At 42.3% G+C, this 17139-nt stretch overlaps 1 protein-coding gene across 14 annotated transcripts in view; it reads right to left on the bottom strand.

Annotated features, from left to right (window-relative positions):
* CENPI (centromere protein I) overlaps nucleotides 1-15426 on the bottom strand; it is a 68592-nt gene extending 53166 nt beyond the window's left edge. For 2 of the 14 annotated variants that reach the window (XM_031005870.3, XM_055376563.2), the window contains exons 1-7: nucleotides 15328-15396; nucleotides 15023-15118; nucleotides 13513-13769; nucleotides 12282-12520; nucleotides 11168-11305; nucleotides 3975-4093; nucleotides 3568-3675 (exon numbers count right to left, since the gene is read on the bottom strand). In XM_031005870.3, coding sequence (XP_030861730.2) covers nucleotides 3568-3675; nucleotides 3975-4093; nucleotides 11168-11305; nucleotides 12282-12507 — 591 coding nt within the window. In that variant the 5' untranslated portion in view covers nucleotides 12508-12520; nucleotides 13513-13769; nucleotides 15023-15118; nucleotides 15328-15396. Of the gene's footprint in view, nucleotides 1-3567; nucleotides 3676-3974; nucleotides 4094-11167; nucleotides 11306-12281; nucleotides 12521-13512; nucleotides 13770-15022; nucleotides 15119-15313 lie in introns of all 14 variants that reach the window. The other 12 variants (XM_055376560.2, XM_055376562.2, XM_055376556.2 and 9 more) reach the window with 12 other exon arrangements.
* Nucleotides 15427-17139: the final 1713 nt, after the last annotated feature.

Here is a 17139-nt window from a genome sequence, read left to right as displayed (position 1 = left end):
TCACCTGAGTTTGAAGCCAGCCTGACCAACCTGGAGAAACCCTGTCTCTACTAAAAACACAAAAAATTAGCTGGGCGTGGTAGCACATACCTGTAATCCCAGCTACTTGGGAGGCTGAGGCTTGAACCCAGGAGACAGAGGCTGCGGTAAGCCAAGATCACACCATTGTACTCCAGCCTGGGCAACAAGAGTGAAACTCCATCTCAAAAAAAAAAAAAACTACTCTGTGTGTGTGTGTGTGTGTGTGTGTGTGTGTGTGTGTGTGTGTGTGTGTAAAGGGATGGAGAAAAACAAGGTAAAACTAAAACCAGACAACAACAGCATATAAGCCAGGAGCAGTGTGATGAGAGTTAAAGCATTCTTCAGCACCATATGACAAGAAGAGAAAAAAAAGAAAAAGAAAAAAAGAGTTAAAGCATCCTAAGGTTTTTGTATCCTATAAGATAAAGGTACAGATGCCAGTCACCTTTAGACTTAAAGTATGCATGTTAAGTAGGTATGAAAACACTTAGGTGACTTCCAAACAAGAATAGGAAAGAAACTACGGTCAATCCAAAAAAAGGAGGATAGAGAACACTTAGAAAAAAAAAAAGCTTATTTAGAATATCTCAAAATAAGATATCTGAATTTATTTCTACTATATCAATAATCACTACACCAAGGTAAATAAACTAATTCTCAGCCGGGCACGGCAACAGAGTGAGACTCCGTCCCAAAAAAAAAAAAAAAAAAATTAGAGGACCCCTTGGCCGGTGTGGTAGCTCACACCTGTAATCCCAGCACGTTGGGAGCCCGAGGCGGGTGGATCACCTGAGGCTCACTGCTGCCTCCAAATCACAGCCCATTTCTACAAATCTTTTTAATGTCTCTGGCTTAAGAGAACACAGTTGGAATCTGTGCTTCTATATTAATTCTGTTATGTTTTGATTGAATTGCATGAAGAAAATCCAGCCTCACACAGATACATAGTTGGAAAAGGTAGGAATATTTTAAAAGCGTTTTCAGAAAATTGTGGATATTAGTCTTTGATACTACACCAAAACTTGACAAGTGGTACTTTCTTAAGGGTTAGCTGCAATGTGGAATCTGAAACACTCTGAATAAAAGCTCTGTACTCTGTTCCATTAAAATTCATTGATGTATCTTGTATTTTAAATGGATCTTTTATCCATGTATGAATTTAGAACATCGTACTTGTTCATCTGGAAAATATTGGCTCACTGAGTTATACTGAGCTTCCAAATGCTGACACATTTCATTATATGATAACTAAAAATCACAACATTAATACCATCACCAATTATTAGAAAAGTCTTTCAGGTATCTAAAAGCTGTCAGGTTCATAGTGGCAGATACAAATTTTCCAAACTTTGATTTTTCACTTGAATGCTCAAATTTTATCACTGGCAACAGATACGGCCAGTTGTTTTCTTTGAAATAACAGGATTGTTTTGTTCATTTTCAAGAAAACATCTTCCAAGTACCCAAGTCTGTATAACTACGGTTCGTATGTCAGTCATTCTTTTTTTTTTTTGAGACAGAGTCTCACTCTGTCGCCAGGCCGGAGTGCAGTGGTGCAACCTTGGCTCACTGCAACCTCTGCCTACTGGGTTCAAGTGATTCTCCTGCCTCAGCCTCCCGAGTAGCTGGGACTACAGGCGCGTGCCACCATGCCCAGCTAATTTTTGTATTTTTAGCAGAGACGGGGTTTCACCATGTTGGCCAGGATGGTCTCAATCTCTTGACCTTGTGATCCACCTGCCTCGGCCTCCCAAAATGCTGGGATTACAGGCGTGAGCCACCGCGCTTGGCCATCAGTCATTCTTTCAAATAAAAATGGAGCTAGTTTGGCTCGCAACTCAATCACACAAATGCTTTTCCTCAGAATAACCACTGTACTTTAGCATGCAGGAGGACTTTGTACTTGCCATTTCATCATACAGAATATTAAAGATGTAGAGATTTAATAAAACTAATGAGTTAATTTTTACTGCTTCATTTGACATTCTTAAGTGAAATTAGCATTTTTTTTTTTTTACCACAATGAAGAACATAATGAAGAATATGCTAGTATAGTTTGGTGCCACTGCCTTGATTCCTGTTAAATGGCCAGCAGTTTTACCCACCATTGCTTTAGCACCATCAGCACTAAGGTGAACAAAGTGAAAATGGCAAATAATACCTTGGTATTATTATGAAAATAATTTTGACCTCTTGGACTTCCTGAAAGGGTCTCAGGAAGCCCCAGGGGGTCCACAGACCATATTTGAGAATTTCTTGTCTAGGACATCATGTTATACCTAGATTATCATGTCAGCTTCCTAACTAGTATTCCTGCCTTCAGCCTCTCTCTTAATTCACATTGTTGGGCACTACTAGATATAGCTTCCTACAAAGCTGCTTTCAACATATTCTAGCCAAAAATTTTCAGTGATTTCACCACTGAATAAAGTTCCAATTCCTTAGCATCACATTGGAAGACCTCTACAATCTGTCCTCACCCAACTTTTTCAGGCTTACCACCTAACACCACCTCTAATTAGGTCAGGCTGGTCTATTTAAGGTCTCCTAAAACACAATTTACACACCTCACAACTTTGCTTGAAATATTCCCATCATATCAAATATCACTTTCTGTCATCAAATCCCAAATCCTATTCAACCTTTAAGGCCCAGCTCAACACCCACATACTTTATGGTGTTTTAACTAATCATTTTGATTTACAGTGCTTTCTTCCTTCCTGGAAATATTACAGCAATTATTATCCTCAAACTATCACATACTGTTTTTGATAATTTATGTGATTTCCTTAACTCCCCAATGAGATTTCAAGTTCCTGAAGTATAGAAACCCTACCCTAAACTTTGAATCTTCTACAGTGGCTAGGACAATGCAATGAACACACTGGAAACACCATTTTTAAAAAATAAAATCAATAAATGAATTCCCTTCCCAAAGGCAAGAGCAATACAGTTAGATGAGTGATTCACATGGTCTGTGAACTACTGATGGTCCTTGAAAGTCTTCCAGGTGGACAGTAGATTGATTTCTTAAAGTTATTAATGTTTTTAAGAGAAATAATTATGCTATTTAATCAAAATCACTCCATTGGCACTCATGAAAAGTAATCCTCTCCTTCTCATTAATTCTGATGAGGCTTTTGCAGTGTTAATCAAGAAAATGTAGAGTAAATGACTCAAAGGACTCTGTTGAAGTGGTTTAAAAGGGAAAAGATGGCAATGAGTGCTCTAGATCAGCAAACAAGACTCCAACGTGGAATCAACTTTATCTGTAACATTTTTATTTCCTTAAAAGAAGACATAAAGTAAATACGATAAAAATTTTCTATTTGTTAATCTGAGAGACAGGTGCAAAATAGAATGTTATTGTTTGCCCTTTTCTGTATATTTGATATGTCTACGTTATCTTGGTACATTTCTGTATGTTTGATATATTTTTAAAATAAGGAAAAACACATTGTGTAGCACACTGAAGCATATATGGTGCATCAATATATACACATGTACTATTTGATTGATGCCTAATGCTGTCCAATTTTTACTTACCAGTGCATCATCTTGCAATGAAGCAAAAAAGAAGCCATAGAGCAAGTTAATTTGCTCCTTACGATCAATGAAGTCAAACATTGCAACCAGCCAACGATAAAAAAGTACCTATTGAAGAGACAAAATACTTATCTTTAAAGAAATATAACTGGTACAGAAGAGTTTAATTCCGCCCCCCGTCCCCCGCCGCCAGGGCTATTTTAGAAGCTTCAGGCACAAAGTAGAATAATAGATTTTATTTCTCAGTAAAAATTTCTGTTTGAACACAGTCCTTGCATCAAGATATATTGTTCCAAAACTACAGGCTTTGCACAAAAGGCCAATGCCATTACTTCATAAGTGGCTCTTCCTTGCCAGCCCTTAAGTGGTTCTGAAGGACTTATCATCAAAGTGTTTAAAAAGATTACCTTGGTGCTACCAGAACACTTGCCAACACAAAGCCAGGAGACTGCCTTAACCACAGAATCTTCTGATATTACTGTTGCTGGGATCATGCACTTCAATATCCGTGTATTTACAGCATTTCCTGGAAAGGAGACAAGCTAAATTAAACTACATTTTAGTGTCTCGATTGTTCTTTTACTATTATTCACTCTTGGATCTAAAAATCTCACATTAGGCTGGGCGCGGCAGCTCATGCCTGTAATCCCAGCACTTTGGGAGGCCACGGTGGGCAGATCACCTGAAGTTGGGAGTTCAAGACCAGCCTGACCAACATGGAGAAAACCTATCTCTAGTAAAAATATAAAAATTAGCCGGGCGTGGTGGAGCATGCCTGTAATCCCAGCTACTCGGGAGGCTGAGGCAGGAGAATCGCTTGAACCCAGGAGGCAGAGGTTGCAGTGAGCCGAGATCACGCCATGCACTCCAGCCTGGACAACAAGACCAAAACTCCATCTCAAAAAAAAACAACAAAAAGAAACCACACCTCACGTTATATTGAAGGCAATAAAAACCAACAGTATGTAAAATTCAGTATCTCTTATCATTATTAATAAATTGTTCAAAACAAAAATGTACCTTTAACTACTAATATACAATAAGGCAATAGTTAGGCACAGTGGCTCATGCCTATAATCCTAACACTTTGGGAGGCCGAGGCAAGCGGATCACTTGAGCCCAGGAGGTCAAGACTAGCCTGGGCAACATGACAAAACCCCGTTATCTACTAAAAATACAAAAATTAGCCAAGGGTGGTGGGGCAAGCCTGTAGTCACAGCAACTCGGGAGGCTGATGTGGGGGGAACACCTGAGCCCAGGGAGGTCGAGGCTGCAGTGAGCTGTGATCGTGCCACTGCACTCCAGCCTGGGTGACAGAGTGAGACCCTCTCTCAAAAAAAAAAAAAAAAACTATAAGGCAAATTATTTGGTCCAAATATTTCTATTTAAAAAATATAAATGAGTACAGGGTTTCTTCTTGGGGTGATGAAAGTGTTCAAGAATTAGATAGTGGTGATGATTACACAACTCTGTGACTATGCTTTAAAAAAATGCTGAATTTGGGGCCGAGCGTGGTGACACATGCCTATAATCTAAGCACTTTGGGAGGCTGAAGCAGATGGATCACTTGAGCCCAGGAGTTTGAGACCAGCCTGGGCAACATAGCAGGACCCCGTCTCTATGGAAAAAAAAAAAAAGATTAGCTGGGCCTGGTGGTGCCTCCTGGGAGGCTGAGACCAGAGGACTGCTTGAGCCTAGGAGTTTGAGATTAGCCTAGGCAATATAGTGAGACCCCAATCTCTACAAAAAATATAAAAATTAGCCAGATGTGGTAGCACATGCCTACAGTCCCAGTTACTTGGGAGGCTGACATGGGAGGATCGCTTGAGCCTGGAAGGTGGAGGTTGCAGTGAACTGAGATCACACCACTAGACTCCAGCCTGGGTGACAGAGTGAGACTCTGTCTCCAAAAACAAAAATGCTGAATTTTTAAAACAATGAATTTTGCCGGGCACAGTAGCTCACGCCTGTAATTCTAGCACTTTGGGAGGCCGAGGCAGGCAGATCACCTGAGGTCAGGAGTTCAAGACCAGCCTGGCCAAGGTGATGAAACCCCATCTCTAATAAAAAAAAATACAAAATTAGGCCAGGTGTGGTGGCTCACGCCTGTAATCCAGCCTGGGCGACAAGAGTGAAACTCCGTCTCAAAAAAAAAAAAAAAAAAAATTAGCCGAGTGTTGTGGTAGGCACCTGTAATCCCAGCCACTCGGGAGGCTGAGGCAGGAGAATCACTGGAACCCGGGAGGCAGAGGTTGCAGTGAGCCGAGATCATGCCATTGCACTGCACCCTGGGCTACAAGAGTGAAACTCCATCTCAAAAATAAAAAAATAAAAAAAAATAAAACAATGAATTTTATGAGGGCACGGTGGCTCACAACTGTAATCCCAGCACTTTGTAAGGCCGAAGCAGGCAGATCATCTGAGGTCAGGAGTTCAAGACCAGCATGGCCAACATGGTGAAACCCCATCTCTACTAAAAATACAAAAATTAGCTGGGTGTGGTGGTGGGAGCCTGTAATCCCAGCTACTCGGGAGGCTGAGGCAGGAGAATCGCTTGAACCCAGGAGGCAGAGGTTGCAGTGAGCCAAGATCACACCATTGCACTCCAGCCTGGGCAATAAGAGTGAAACTCCGTCTCACAAAAAAAAGAAAAAAAATGAATTTTATGGTATGTAAATTATACCTCCAAAAAAGCTTTCAATCATAGGGAAATTTCAAAGATTTTTTTTTTAATGGCCTAATAGACTGATTTATTTAAAGCTACTGATGGACACTTTGCATGAGGTGTTACATTTAAGAATGTATTTGTTCATGAGAGAATGTGAACCAGAAATAAAAACATAAATATAAAATTAAAAATATATATATTTGTACCATCCACTCACCCCAAAAAAGTGGGGAGAGTAGCAGAAGAGAACAGATATTCTTTTCTTTTTTTTTTTTTGAGACAGGGTCTGACTCTGTCACCCAGGCTGGAGTGCAGTGGTGCAATCATAGCTCATAATAACCTCAAATTCCTGGGCTCAAGCAATCCTCCCACCTCAGCCTCCAGAGTAGCTGGGACTACAGGCACGTGCCACCATACCTGGTTAAGTTTTTTATTTTTAGCAAAGACAAGGTCTCACTATGTTGCCCAGGCTGGTCTCACATCCTGGGCTCAAGGGATCTGCCCACCTTGGCCTCCTAAAGTGCTGGGATTACAGGCATGAGCCACCGTGACTGGCCTAGAACAAGATATTCTTGGAATTGGCTGGCAGTAATACCATTCTACACTAGTCCAATCTTTCCACTTGATCTCAGGCCTCTATGGTGTTCTCCCATCTGGTAATAGAAATGATGTCACAGAGATCACCTGAGGTCAGGAGTTCGAGACCAGCCTGGCCAACGTGGTGAAACCCCATCTCTACTAAAAACACAAAACTTAGCTGGGCATGGTGGCGGGCACCTGTAATCCCAGCTACTCAGGAGGCTGAGGCAGGAGAATCGCTTGAACCCGGGAGGCAGAGGTTGCAGTTAGCTGAGATCACACCATTGCACTCCAGCCTGGGTGACAAGAGCAAAACTCCATCTCAAAAAAAAAAAAAAGATGTCATAGAGACTGGCTTTGAATATATCCTATCTCAATTTCTGTTAATTAAGGCTTCAAGAATTAGAATATATCTCATCACTTTCTACACTATCATTCTGTGGAGAAGAAAGGAAGCAGTGATGATAGGTAATGAATCACAAAAATAAAAATCTCTGCTTTCCACTCTTGTGGTTTCTTGTTTTTCTTGTTTTCTTTCTCACTCCCATCCACTAACTCTTCGAAATTTAAAATAGTCTCACCACCAACACATTACATGTGCACCAAATTCAAAGGGAGAATTCAATATTAATTCTATTTTTACTTCCAAGTGACTTAATTTTTAAAGAGTCTAAAGTCCCTTTGTACTTAATTATGATGACATTTCTACCATACCTGCCTCTAAATATGCATCTCAACTTACCAAAAGAGCTGCATGTAAAGATCTAGTAGGGATGGGGACATCACAGAAATAACTATAATAAAAGGGAGAAAAGGAATTAAGGAGGCCACATTTGACCTCAGCAAATTCCAGCTTAACAGAAAAAAAAAAATGAAAAGTAACAATAGAAAGCCAGAGATTATTTTTTAACTTGCTATATAAAAGTTTCCCGAGTCTGAGGCATGCATTTTGAGACACCTCAAGTCCTAGCAGACATCAAGATAACCTAATCATTAATTTCTGAGATATCAAAAGGAGGCTGGGTGCAGTGGCACGCACCTGTAGTCCCATCTACTTGGGAGTCTGAGATGGGAGGATTGCTTGAGTCCAGAAGGTCAAGGCTGCAGTGAACCATGATCATACCACTGCACTGCAGTCTGGACAACACAGCGAGACTCTGTCACGAAAAAAAAATTTCTAAAATAGAAAACATCTGTATACTCCATACATGTTGGTTTTTTGTGTTTTTTTGAGATGGAGTCTCGCTCTTCACCCAGGCTTGAGTGCAGTGGCATGACCTCGGCTCACTGCAAGCTCCGCCTCCTGGGTTCACGCCATTCTCCTGCCTCAGCCTCCCAAGTAGCTGGGACTACAGGGGCCCGACACCACGCCCGGTTAATTTTTTGTATTTTTAGGAGAGACGGGGTTTCACCATGTTAGCCAGGATGGTCTCGATCTCCTGATCTCGTGATCCGCCCACCTCGGCCTCCCAAAGTGTTGGGGTTACAGGCGTGAGCCACTGCACCCGGCCCCTACTCCATATATGTTTTAAGGTGAGATGGGAGTGGGAGAATTGATCTTGACAGACATTGTTCAGTTAAACATGGATTCCTGGAAAGATATTAGAACCAAACAATCTAAAACCATCTACAAGAAAAAAGCCAATTTTATTAGGTCTAATTTAACTTTCTAGGGAAACAGAGAACTAATCAGATAAAAATGGAGAAATAAAATACTTGACAGTCATATGTTGAATTCGGTTAGTAATGTGTTGTTACTTTAAAATAAATACACACACACCCCTGCAAGTATGCTGCTAGGATATAAACAAAGGAATCTAACATGCAACAGCCAGGAAATACTTAGTATATAAAGCATTTGGTTTTGAGAGCTGTCTTAATTTTTCTCTTTTTTTTTTTTTTCCCAGAGACAGGGTCTTGCTCTGTGGCCCACACTGGAGTACAGTGGCACCATCATAGCTCAAACTCCTGGGCTCAAGTGATTCTCTTGCCTCAGACTCCCAAGTAGCTGGGACTACAGGCACATGCCACTGCACCTAGCTAATTTTTTTTTTTTAACATTTTGTAAACAAGGTTTCGCTTTGTTGCCCAGGCTGATCTCAAATCCGGCTTCAAGCAATCATCCTGCCTTGGCCCCTCAAAGTGCTGGGATTATAGGCATGAGCCACTATACCCAGCCCTAACTTTTTTTTAAGTAGGAAAAAAAGCAGCAATGTGGTACAGTATAAGCACTAGAATGGGAGTTTGGACATCTTTAAGCAAGTCTCTTTAACTACTCTGAGCCTCTTTTTCCTCACCTTTAAATGAGAGTGTTTAGAGTCTAAAATATCTTCCAAGTCTGAATTTAAATGAGAAAAACTTAAAAGGTTCAAGTAAATAAAATATTGACCAGGCGTTATTTCTAAGAACCTCTTCCAACCATCCCAACCACCACCAATGAATTTAGAACAGGAAAAGGTGCATTTGCACAAAAGAAAAAGCATCTTAGCTGGGCACACTGGCTCACGCCTGTAATCCTAGCACTTTGGGAGGCCAAGGCAGGTGGATCACCTGAGGACATAAGTTTGAGACCAGCCTGGCCAACATGGCGAAACCCCGTCTCTACTAAAAATACAAAAATTAGCCGGGTGTGGTGGCACATGCCCATAAGCCCAGCTACTCAGAAAGCTGAGGCAGGAGAATCACTTGAACCCAGGAGGCAGAGGTTGCAGTGAGCCGAGATCATGCCATTGCACTCCAGCCTGGGTGAAAGAGTGAAACTCATCTCAAAAAAAAAAAGAAAGAAAGAAAGAAAGAAAATGAAGGTAATGAAGTAGACTAAGTGATCTTTTAAGATGCCTTCCAGCAACATTGTTTAAATTACTACGTATGCTTCTTAAGATAAATACTAAAAAATGGTTCTCATGTATTTGGTGACAAAAGTATGTATTTTGCATTTTATTTGTGATGATATATGGTAACTGGTTATTTTCGGCATATGCACACAGAAACTTTTGGCCCAAACACACACACAAAAAAACCCATTTTATAATCTTAACAGATCGGTCTTATGAAGAGAGCAGTAAACATAAAAAACTGCAACTAATTCCAATGAACAATGTAATTCAAAGTCTAAAAGGAAGGTCGGACACAGTGGGTCACGCCTGTAATCCCAGCACTTTGGAAGGCCGAGGTGGGCGGATCACCTGAGGTCGGGAGTTCGAGACCAACCCGACCAACATGGAGAAACCCCATCTCCACTAAAAATACAAAACTAGTCAGGCGTGGTAGTGCATGCCTGTAATCCCAGCTACTCAGGAGGCTGAGGCAGGAGAATCGCTTGAACCTGGGAGGCAGAGGTTGCAGTGAGCCAAGATCGCACCACTGCACTCCAGCCTGGGCAACAAGTGCAAAACTCAGTCTAAAAAAAATAAATAAACAAAGTCTAAAAGGAAAAACTAACAGCAAAGTGATGACAAAAGCATCCCAGGCTGGGCGCAGTGGCTCACACCTGTAATCCCAGCACTTTGGGAGGCCGAGGCGGGTGGATCACGAGGTCAGGAGTTCAAGACCAGTCTGCCCAAGATGGTGAAACCCCGTCTCTACTAAAAATACAAAAACATTAGCCGGGCGTGGTGGCAGGCACCTGTAATCCCAGCTACTCGGGAGGCTGAGGCAGAGAACTGCTTGAACCCGGAAGGTGGAGGCTGCAGTGAGCTGAGATTGCGCCACTGCACTCCGGCCAGGGCGATGGAGTGAGACCCAGTCTCCCAAAAGAAAAAAAAAAATCTCCTCGGCCAGGCACGGTGGCTCACACCTGTAATCCCAGCACTTTGGGAGGCCGAGGCAGGCGGATCACGAGGTCAGGAGATGGAGACCATCTTGGCTAACACAGCGAAAACCCGTCCCTACTAAAAAAAAAAAAAAAAAAAAAAAATTAGCCAGGTGTGGTGGCACACACCTGTAGTCCCAGCTACTCAGGAGGCTGAGGCAGGAGAACTGCTTGAACCCGAGAGGCAGAGGTAGCAGTGAGCTGAGATGGTGCCACTGCACTACAGCCTGGGTGACAGAGCAAGACTCCATCTCAAAACAAAAAACAAAAAGCAAAACAACATCCCCCTCGAGCCAGGTGCGGTGGCTCAAGCCTATAATCCCAGCACTTTGGGAGGCCAAGGCGGGAGGATCACTTGAGTCTAGGAGTTCGAGACCAGCCTGGGCAATATAGTGAGATGCTGTCTCTATTATAAAAAAACGTGTATATATATGTGTGTGTGTGTGTGTGTGTATGTATATATATATAAGATTTATTTTTAAAAGAAAAAAATATAGGTGCTAGGTGAGTTAAAAGAAAAAAAAAGCATTTCTTCAACATACCAAATTTGCCACTGAGTGCAATATTTAATAGAATATCAATTTCTTCTGAAGCTAACCCATTCTTCCAAGCCACATTTTCCACAGTTTTCAAGTGTTTTTCCAAGGTTTTATCTTTATTCTGTGAAGCTTTAATGAGACCTGAAAAAAGAAACAATATTAAATAGTGAGACCTTTAAAATTATTTCAGTCTTCGGCCTCAATAATAACAATTTGGAACTCTTTAAAGGAATAGCTTAATAACCAGGCGTGGTGACCCACATCTGTAATTCCAGCATTTTGGGAGGCCAAAGTAAGAGGATCACTTGAGGCCAGGAGTTTGAGACCAGCCTGGGCAACATGACAAGACTCCATCTCTACAAAAAAATTAAAAACTAGCTGGGCATGCTGGCACGCACCTGCAGTCCCAGCTCCTCAGGAGGCTGAGATGGGAGGATCACTTGTGCCCAAAAGGTTAAACGTACGATGATCATGCCACTGCACTCCAGCCTGGGCAACAGAGCAAGACCCCGTCTCCAAAAATAAATAAAGGAGTTTATGTAAGAAGTGTCTTCCCAAAAACTGTTCAAAGATGTTTTTAACTAAAGAATATTTAACAGCGATAGCAACTTCAGTGAGGAAAGCTGGATTATGCCCTGACATTCCTATTCTAAACTAAAAGCACTGAACTTAGACTACAACCTGTTTCAATATTAGGACAGTAGTTCCCAAACTTTACCATACATTGGAACCACCTAGGAAGCCTTTAAAAAAATCCCTATGCCAGGTTGCATCCCATACCAATAAAATCAGAAAGTCTAAGAGTAGATGCCTGACATCAGTTTGTTTGTTAAAGATTCTCAGAGCCAAAGGGGTAGAGAGGGAGGGAAAAAAAAAAGAAAAAAAGATTCTCAAGTGATCCCAATATGCAGCCGTTTGGGAACCACTCTGCTAGTAAGTTTTGTCATTGTGTTCCTAGTGCCTAGCATACTGATATGTAGTAATTGCTCAATGTCTATTAAATAAACAAAAGCATGAATGAGCAAAATTATGCTTTCCTTTAAAAATTCTTAAGAAAAAAAGACTAGAATATTTTTACAGAAATAGGAGTTTCATAAGGAAAAAAATCCACCTTTACCTTTCTCAAAATATCCCACTGCCATTTGCAAAGCATCTTCTTCAGCTTGATCATCAGCATGTTCATAATCTCCCACTGGACTGTTTTGTCCATGTTTTGAGATGTTCTTTGAGTTGCTTGGATCCTGTTTTACTTTCCAGGCTGAAAGCGTGGTCTGAAAACTACTACTACCTTGTGAAGTCCTGTTTTGTGCCTGGACGTTCTTAACTCTCTTTTGAGGTGACATTACTGCATATGTTCTACACAGAAACAAGTGTTAAGTTATCATTAATCAGCCAAACAGTCCTTTTTTCTCCACAGAGACACGGTGTGTTTCCAGTATTAAGTATACAATAGGTAGCATACAACAGGCATACAATAAATAAGTTGACAACAATCCAGGAAACAAAATCTAGAGGTTGACTTTCTCAGAAAGTCCTTGCCCTAAATAGAAATAGAAACAACCTGACAAGGTAACATTCATCAGCTGAACTAGCTTTCTAGTGGAAAAAACCAGTAAGAGTACAGGCAACATATGCAAGTTCTCTCTTAGAATGGCTATGTCATATAAGTGGGTCCAAAACTAATCCATCTCGGCCGGGCATGGTGGCTCACACCTGTAATCCCAGCACTCTGGGAGGCCGAGGTGGGCCTGACTTGAGGTCAGGCATACAGGAGTTTGAGACCAGCCTGGCCAATATGAGGAAACCCCGTCTCTGCTAAAAAATACAAAAACTAGTTGGGCATGGTGGCACACACCTGTAATCCCAGCTACTCGGGAGGCTGAGGCAGGAGAATCACTTGAACCCAGGAGGTGAAGGCTGCAGTGAGCAGAGATTGCACTACTACACTCCAGCCTGGGTGACACAGTGAGACCCTGTCTCAAACAACAAACAAAAAAACTAATCCATCTCAATAACTCAATCTTACTTTCTCCACTCCTATTTTCCCCACTTCTCCTTGATTTTGCTTTTAATCTTTATGCTCCTAAATTTGTCAGTGCTAAGTTAAAGCAGCATAGTTCAAAAGCCAAACTGGTGGCCAGACTAAGCATTTTCAGGAGATAAATATTCCCATTTATTCACTTAATAAATAATTACTAAATGTCATCTATTTGCCAAGCACAAGTCTAGTTACCAGGGATAAAATAATAAAACAATCAAGATCTCTGCTCTCATGACACTTACACTGAAGGGGGAGGTGAGAGTCAGTAAATAAGTATACAACTAAGAGTGGGCATGGTAGTTCACACCTGTAATACAGCACTTCGGGAGGCAGAGGATGGAAGATCCCTTCAACCTAGGAGTTCAAGACCAGTCTGGGCAACACAGTGAGACAATGTCTCTACTTAAGATTTAAAAAATTAGCTAGGCGTAGCCGCACGTGCCTGTAGTCCTATCTACTCAGGAGGGTGAGGCAGGAGAATAGCTTGAGCCCCGGAGGTCGAGGCTGCAGAGAGCCGTGATTGCGCCACTGCACTCCAGCCTGGGTGACACAGCAAGACTTTGTCTAAAAAAAAAAAAAAAAAAGGAAGAAAAGTAAACAATAATGAATATAATACACAGTGATGTGATAGAAATGAAGTGGAGATGGGAAGCTACATTGTAACTTTGTAATAAGTGTTCAGAGAAAACCTCTCTGAGGTGACCTTTAAACTGAGATTTGAATGCCAAGAAGGAACCAGCCCTGTGAAGATCTGGTGGAAGAGTATTTCATGGAGAGAGAAGAGGAAGACATGCTAAGACTAAGACCTTAAAGCGAAAAGAGCTTTATGTGTTAAAGAAACAGCAGCTTGGCTGGGCAAGGTGGGTCACACCTATAATCCCAGCACTTTGGGAAGCTGAGGGCAACACAGTGAGACATTGTTTCTTTTTTTTTTGAGACAGTCTCACTCTGTCACCCAGGCTGGAGTGCAGTGGCGCGATCTCTATCTCGGCTCACCACAACCTCCGCCTCCCGGGTTCAAGCAATTCTCCTGTCTCAGCCTCCCAAGTAGGTGGAATTACAGGCGCACACCACCATACCCGGCTATTTGTTGTATTTTAGTAGAGACTGGGTTTCACCATGTTAGCCAGGCTGGTCTCGAACTCCTGACCTCAAGTGACCCACACCTGCCTCAGCCTCCCAAAGTGCTGGGATTACAGGCGTGAGCCACCACGCCTGGCCCAACTCTGTCAAAAGAAAGAAGAAAGAAAGGAAAGAAAGAAAGAAAGGGAGGGAGGGAGAGAGAGAGAGACAGAAAGAAAGAAAAGAAAAGAGAAACGAAAAGAAACAGTAGTAACATCAGTCTGGAGGGAGTGGAATGAAAGAGGTAAAAGGTAATGAGCGATGAAGTCAGAACGTAGCCAGGGACTAAGTTCATATTGGGATTTGCAGGCCAGAGTAAGGAGTTTGGATTTTAAATGTCATGGGAAAACATAGGGGAAGGGGGAAAGGTTAGGGAGGGGAGCAATACCACCTGATTTGTGTTTGACGATCATGTTAGCTGCAGTGCAGAGACGAGAATGTTAGAGGTCAAGGAGCGGCAAGAAACCAAATAAAAGGCTGTCGCAGAAGTCCAGAAGAGGTTTGACTGTAGCCTGCACTAGGCCTAGGGTGTAGAGGTGGAAAATGATTGGATTCGTGCAATGTTTTGGAGTTAGACAGAGTAGGCCGTGATAAAAGAATTGGATGTAGGGAAAAGGGAAGAGGAACCAAAAATGACTTCTAAGTTTTTGGCTGCAAATAGGAAAAACTAAAGGAATGGTCGGAATGACACTTACTCAATCCCACCTCCCTGGAACAGATGAGTCCAGATCAGGAGAGGAATATGTCCAAACCAGTGGGACGTTACAGGTTCCGAGTTATTTCCTAGGTTCCTAGGAAAGAAGGGCAGGGAAGCAGCTTCTGACCCCACCCAGTTGAACCATCTCAGCGCTTCCCAAGGATCCCTGGAGCGAAACTGGCTACGGAAAACCCGACCGCAGTCACACCTTGCAGGATAGTCCCACCCTCAAAAGTCAAAAAATTCTCTTCGCCCCCATTTCGCGCGGTGCTTAAAAGTACCTCCTCACCTAAGACACTCTACCTGCAGCCGCACAGGCCTCTTACCACCGAATGCCGCCTCCGGAATTCAAAGAAGCTGACTCCACCCCACGCATGCGCTTCCGCGCAGACCCTGAGGGGCGGCTGGGCGGAGCAACGCACTCAGCTGAAGCCTGATTGGCTAGAGGTGGCGGGTGGCTCGGTGGCGGGAGGTGGCGCGCGCGCGAAGACGCTGACGTAGACCCAATTACGGAGAGCGGCTTACCCCACCCACCTGGGCCGGTGAGGAGAGCAGCGAGTGGGCCGTTGCTGCTGGTGTCAGCTGATTGGCTGGCTAAGAATATAAGAATATTCGCATTCGTCATTTTGCGTATAATGGGACCATTCGTGTCTCGGTTCTTGAATTTAACATGATCAATTATAGTGATTATTTTGCCTAGGCTGACCCCAGATGTCGGGACTTTGTAGGAAAATGTGAAACCGCAAATTTCACAATAAAGGTGGCTTCTCCCTGGCCGAGACTTAAGTTAAAGGGCCTGTCGCTTTCCCCGTGTGAACCTAGGGCGTGGGAGGAAAGAAAGGCTGGATCTGCCCTCCTTTTACCGACAATGGGTATGGATATCCTCCAAGGTTTTCTATAAACCGGCTGTCAACATGTAACTATTCCTAACCATGAGGAGTTAATTGACCTTGAAAACAGCAACAAGGGTTTAGTCTGAGCTCTCAGCTTAGTCCCTAATTTAATCTCTCATTAGAGTAGGAATAACAGAGAAAAGATAAATTTAATGACTCTCACTGAGTTGTTGAGACCAAAACATACCTATAAACTTTAGGCAAACTTGGCGGGGGGCGGGGAGGACTGCAATCTTAGAGATGAATAATCAAAGTTTAAGTTTCTGTAGTTGGGAAAGGATACAGCAAAAATAAGTTTACCACATCATATATGGTTTTCAGAATAGTTTCACCAACTCTTATTTAATCATGCATGACAACTGAGGCTCTTCAATTTTTTCTGATAGATGTTCTTTAATAAAATTGAAAATTTCTTGAATCATTTTTCATGTTTTTAATCATGTTTCATAGGCTCAAAGAAATGTAAATTGGAAGGAAATTTAAGGTTTCAACATCCTTCTTTTTGTAGATGATTAAACTGGAGCCCTGAGTGGTGAAATATCTTGCCTAATGTGACAAGTCTGTGGCAGTGCAACTTGTACCACTTTGTGGAGATATATATATATAGTGAAAGATAGTGATTCACCTTTGATACACCTTCAATTTTCTCCGAAATCATTTTTCTAACTTCCCTTGGCATCACCTAATTAAGCAAAACTCCTAAAACCTGGAAATTGTATTGAGATACTAATTATGTGGCTTTCTGTCTTGCGTGCTAACATCACAAAAGTGTGGGGGAACGTAAATAAAATTGGAAAGTTGGGCCAGGCGAGGTGGCTCATACCTGTAATCTCAGCACTTTGGAAGGCCGGGCCAAAAAGACTGCTTGAGCCCAGGGGTCCGAGGCCAGACTGGGCACCATGGCAAAATCCCGTCTCTACAAAAAATAAAAAATTAGCCGGGCATGGTGGCGTATGCCTGTAGTCCCAGCTATTCGGGAGGCTGAGGTGGGAGGATCACTTGAACCTGGTAGATTGAGGCTGCAGTGAGCTGTGATCACATCACTGCACTACAGCCTGGGCAACAGAGCAAGACCATGTCTCAAAAAAAATAAGAAAAAGAAAAAAAAGAAATTGGAAAGTTGGCAACCTCATTAGCATATTAAGTGATTAAACTCCCTCTTCTCTTTCCTCTCCTCCTTCAGCCAGACTCAGAAAAAGAGAGGCTAAATCCTTTGATATGA

This window comes from Gorilla gorilla, chromosome X (genome assembly GCF_029281585.2).
Source record: "Gorilla gorilla gorilla isolate KB3781 chromosome X, NHGRI_mGorGor1-v2.1_pri, whole genome shotgun sequence".
In the NCBI taxonomy this organism is placed as follows: domain Eukaryota; kingdom Metazoa; phylum Chordata; class Mammalia; order Primates; family Hominidae; genus Gorilla; species Gorilla gorilla.
This window is presented reverse-complemented; position numbering and strand designations above follow the sequence as displayed.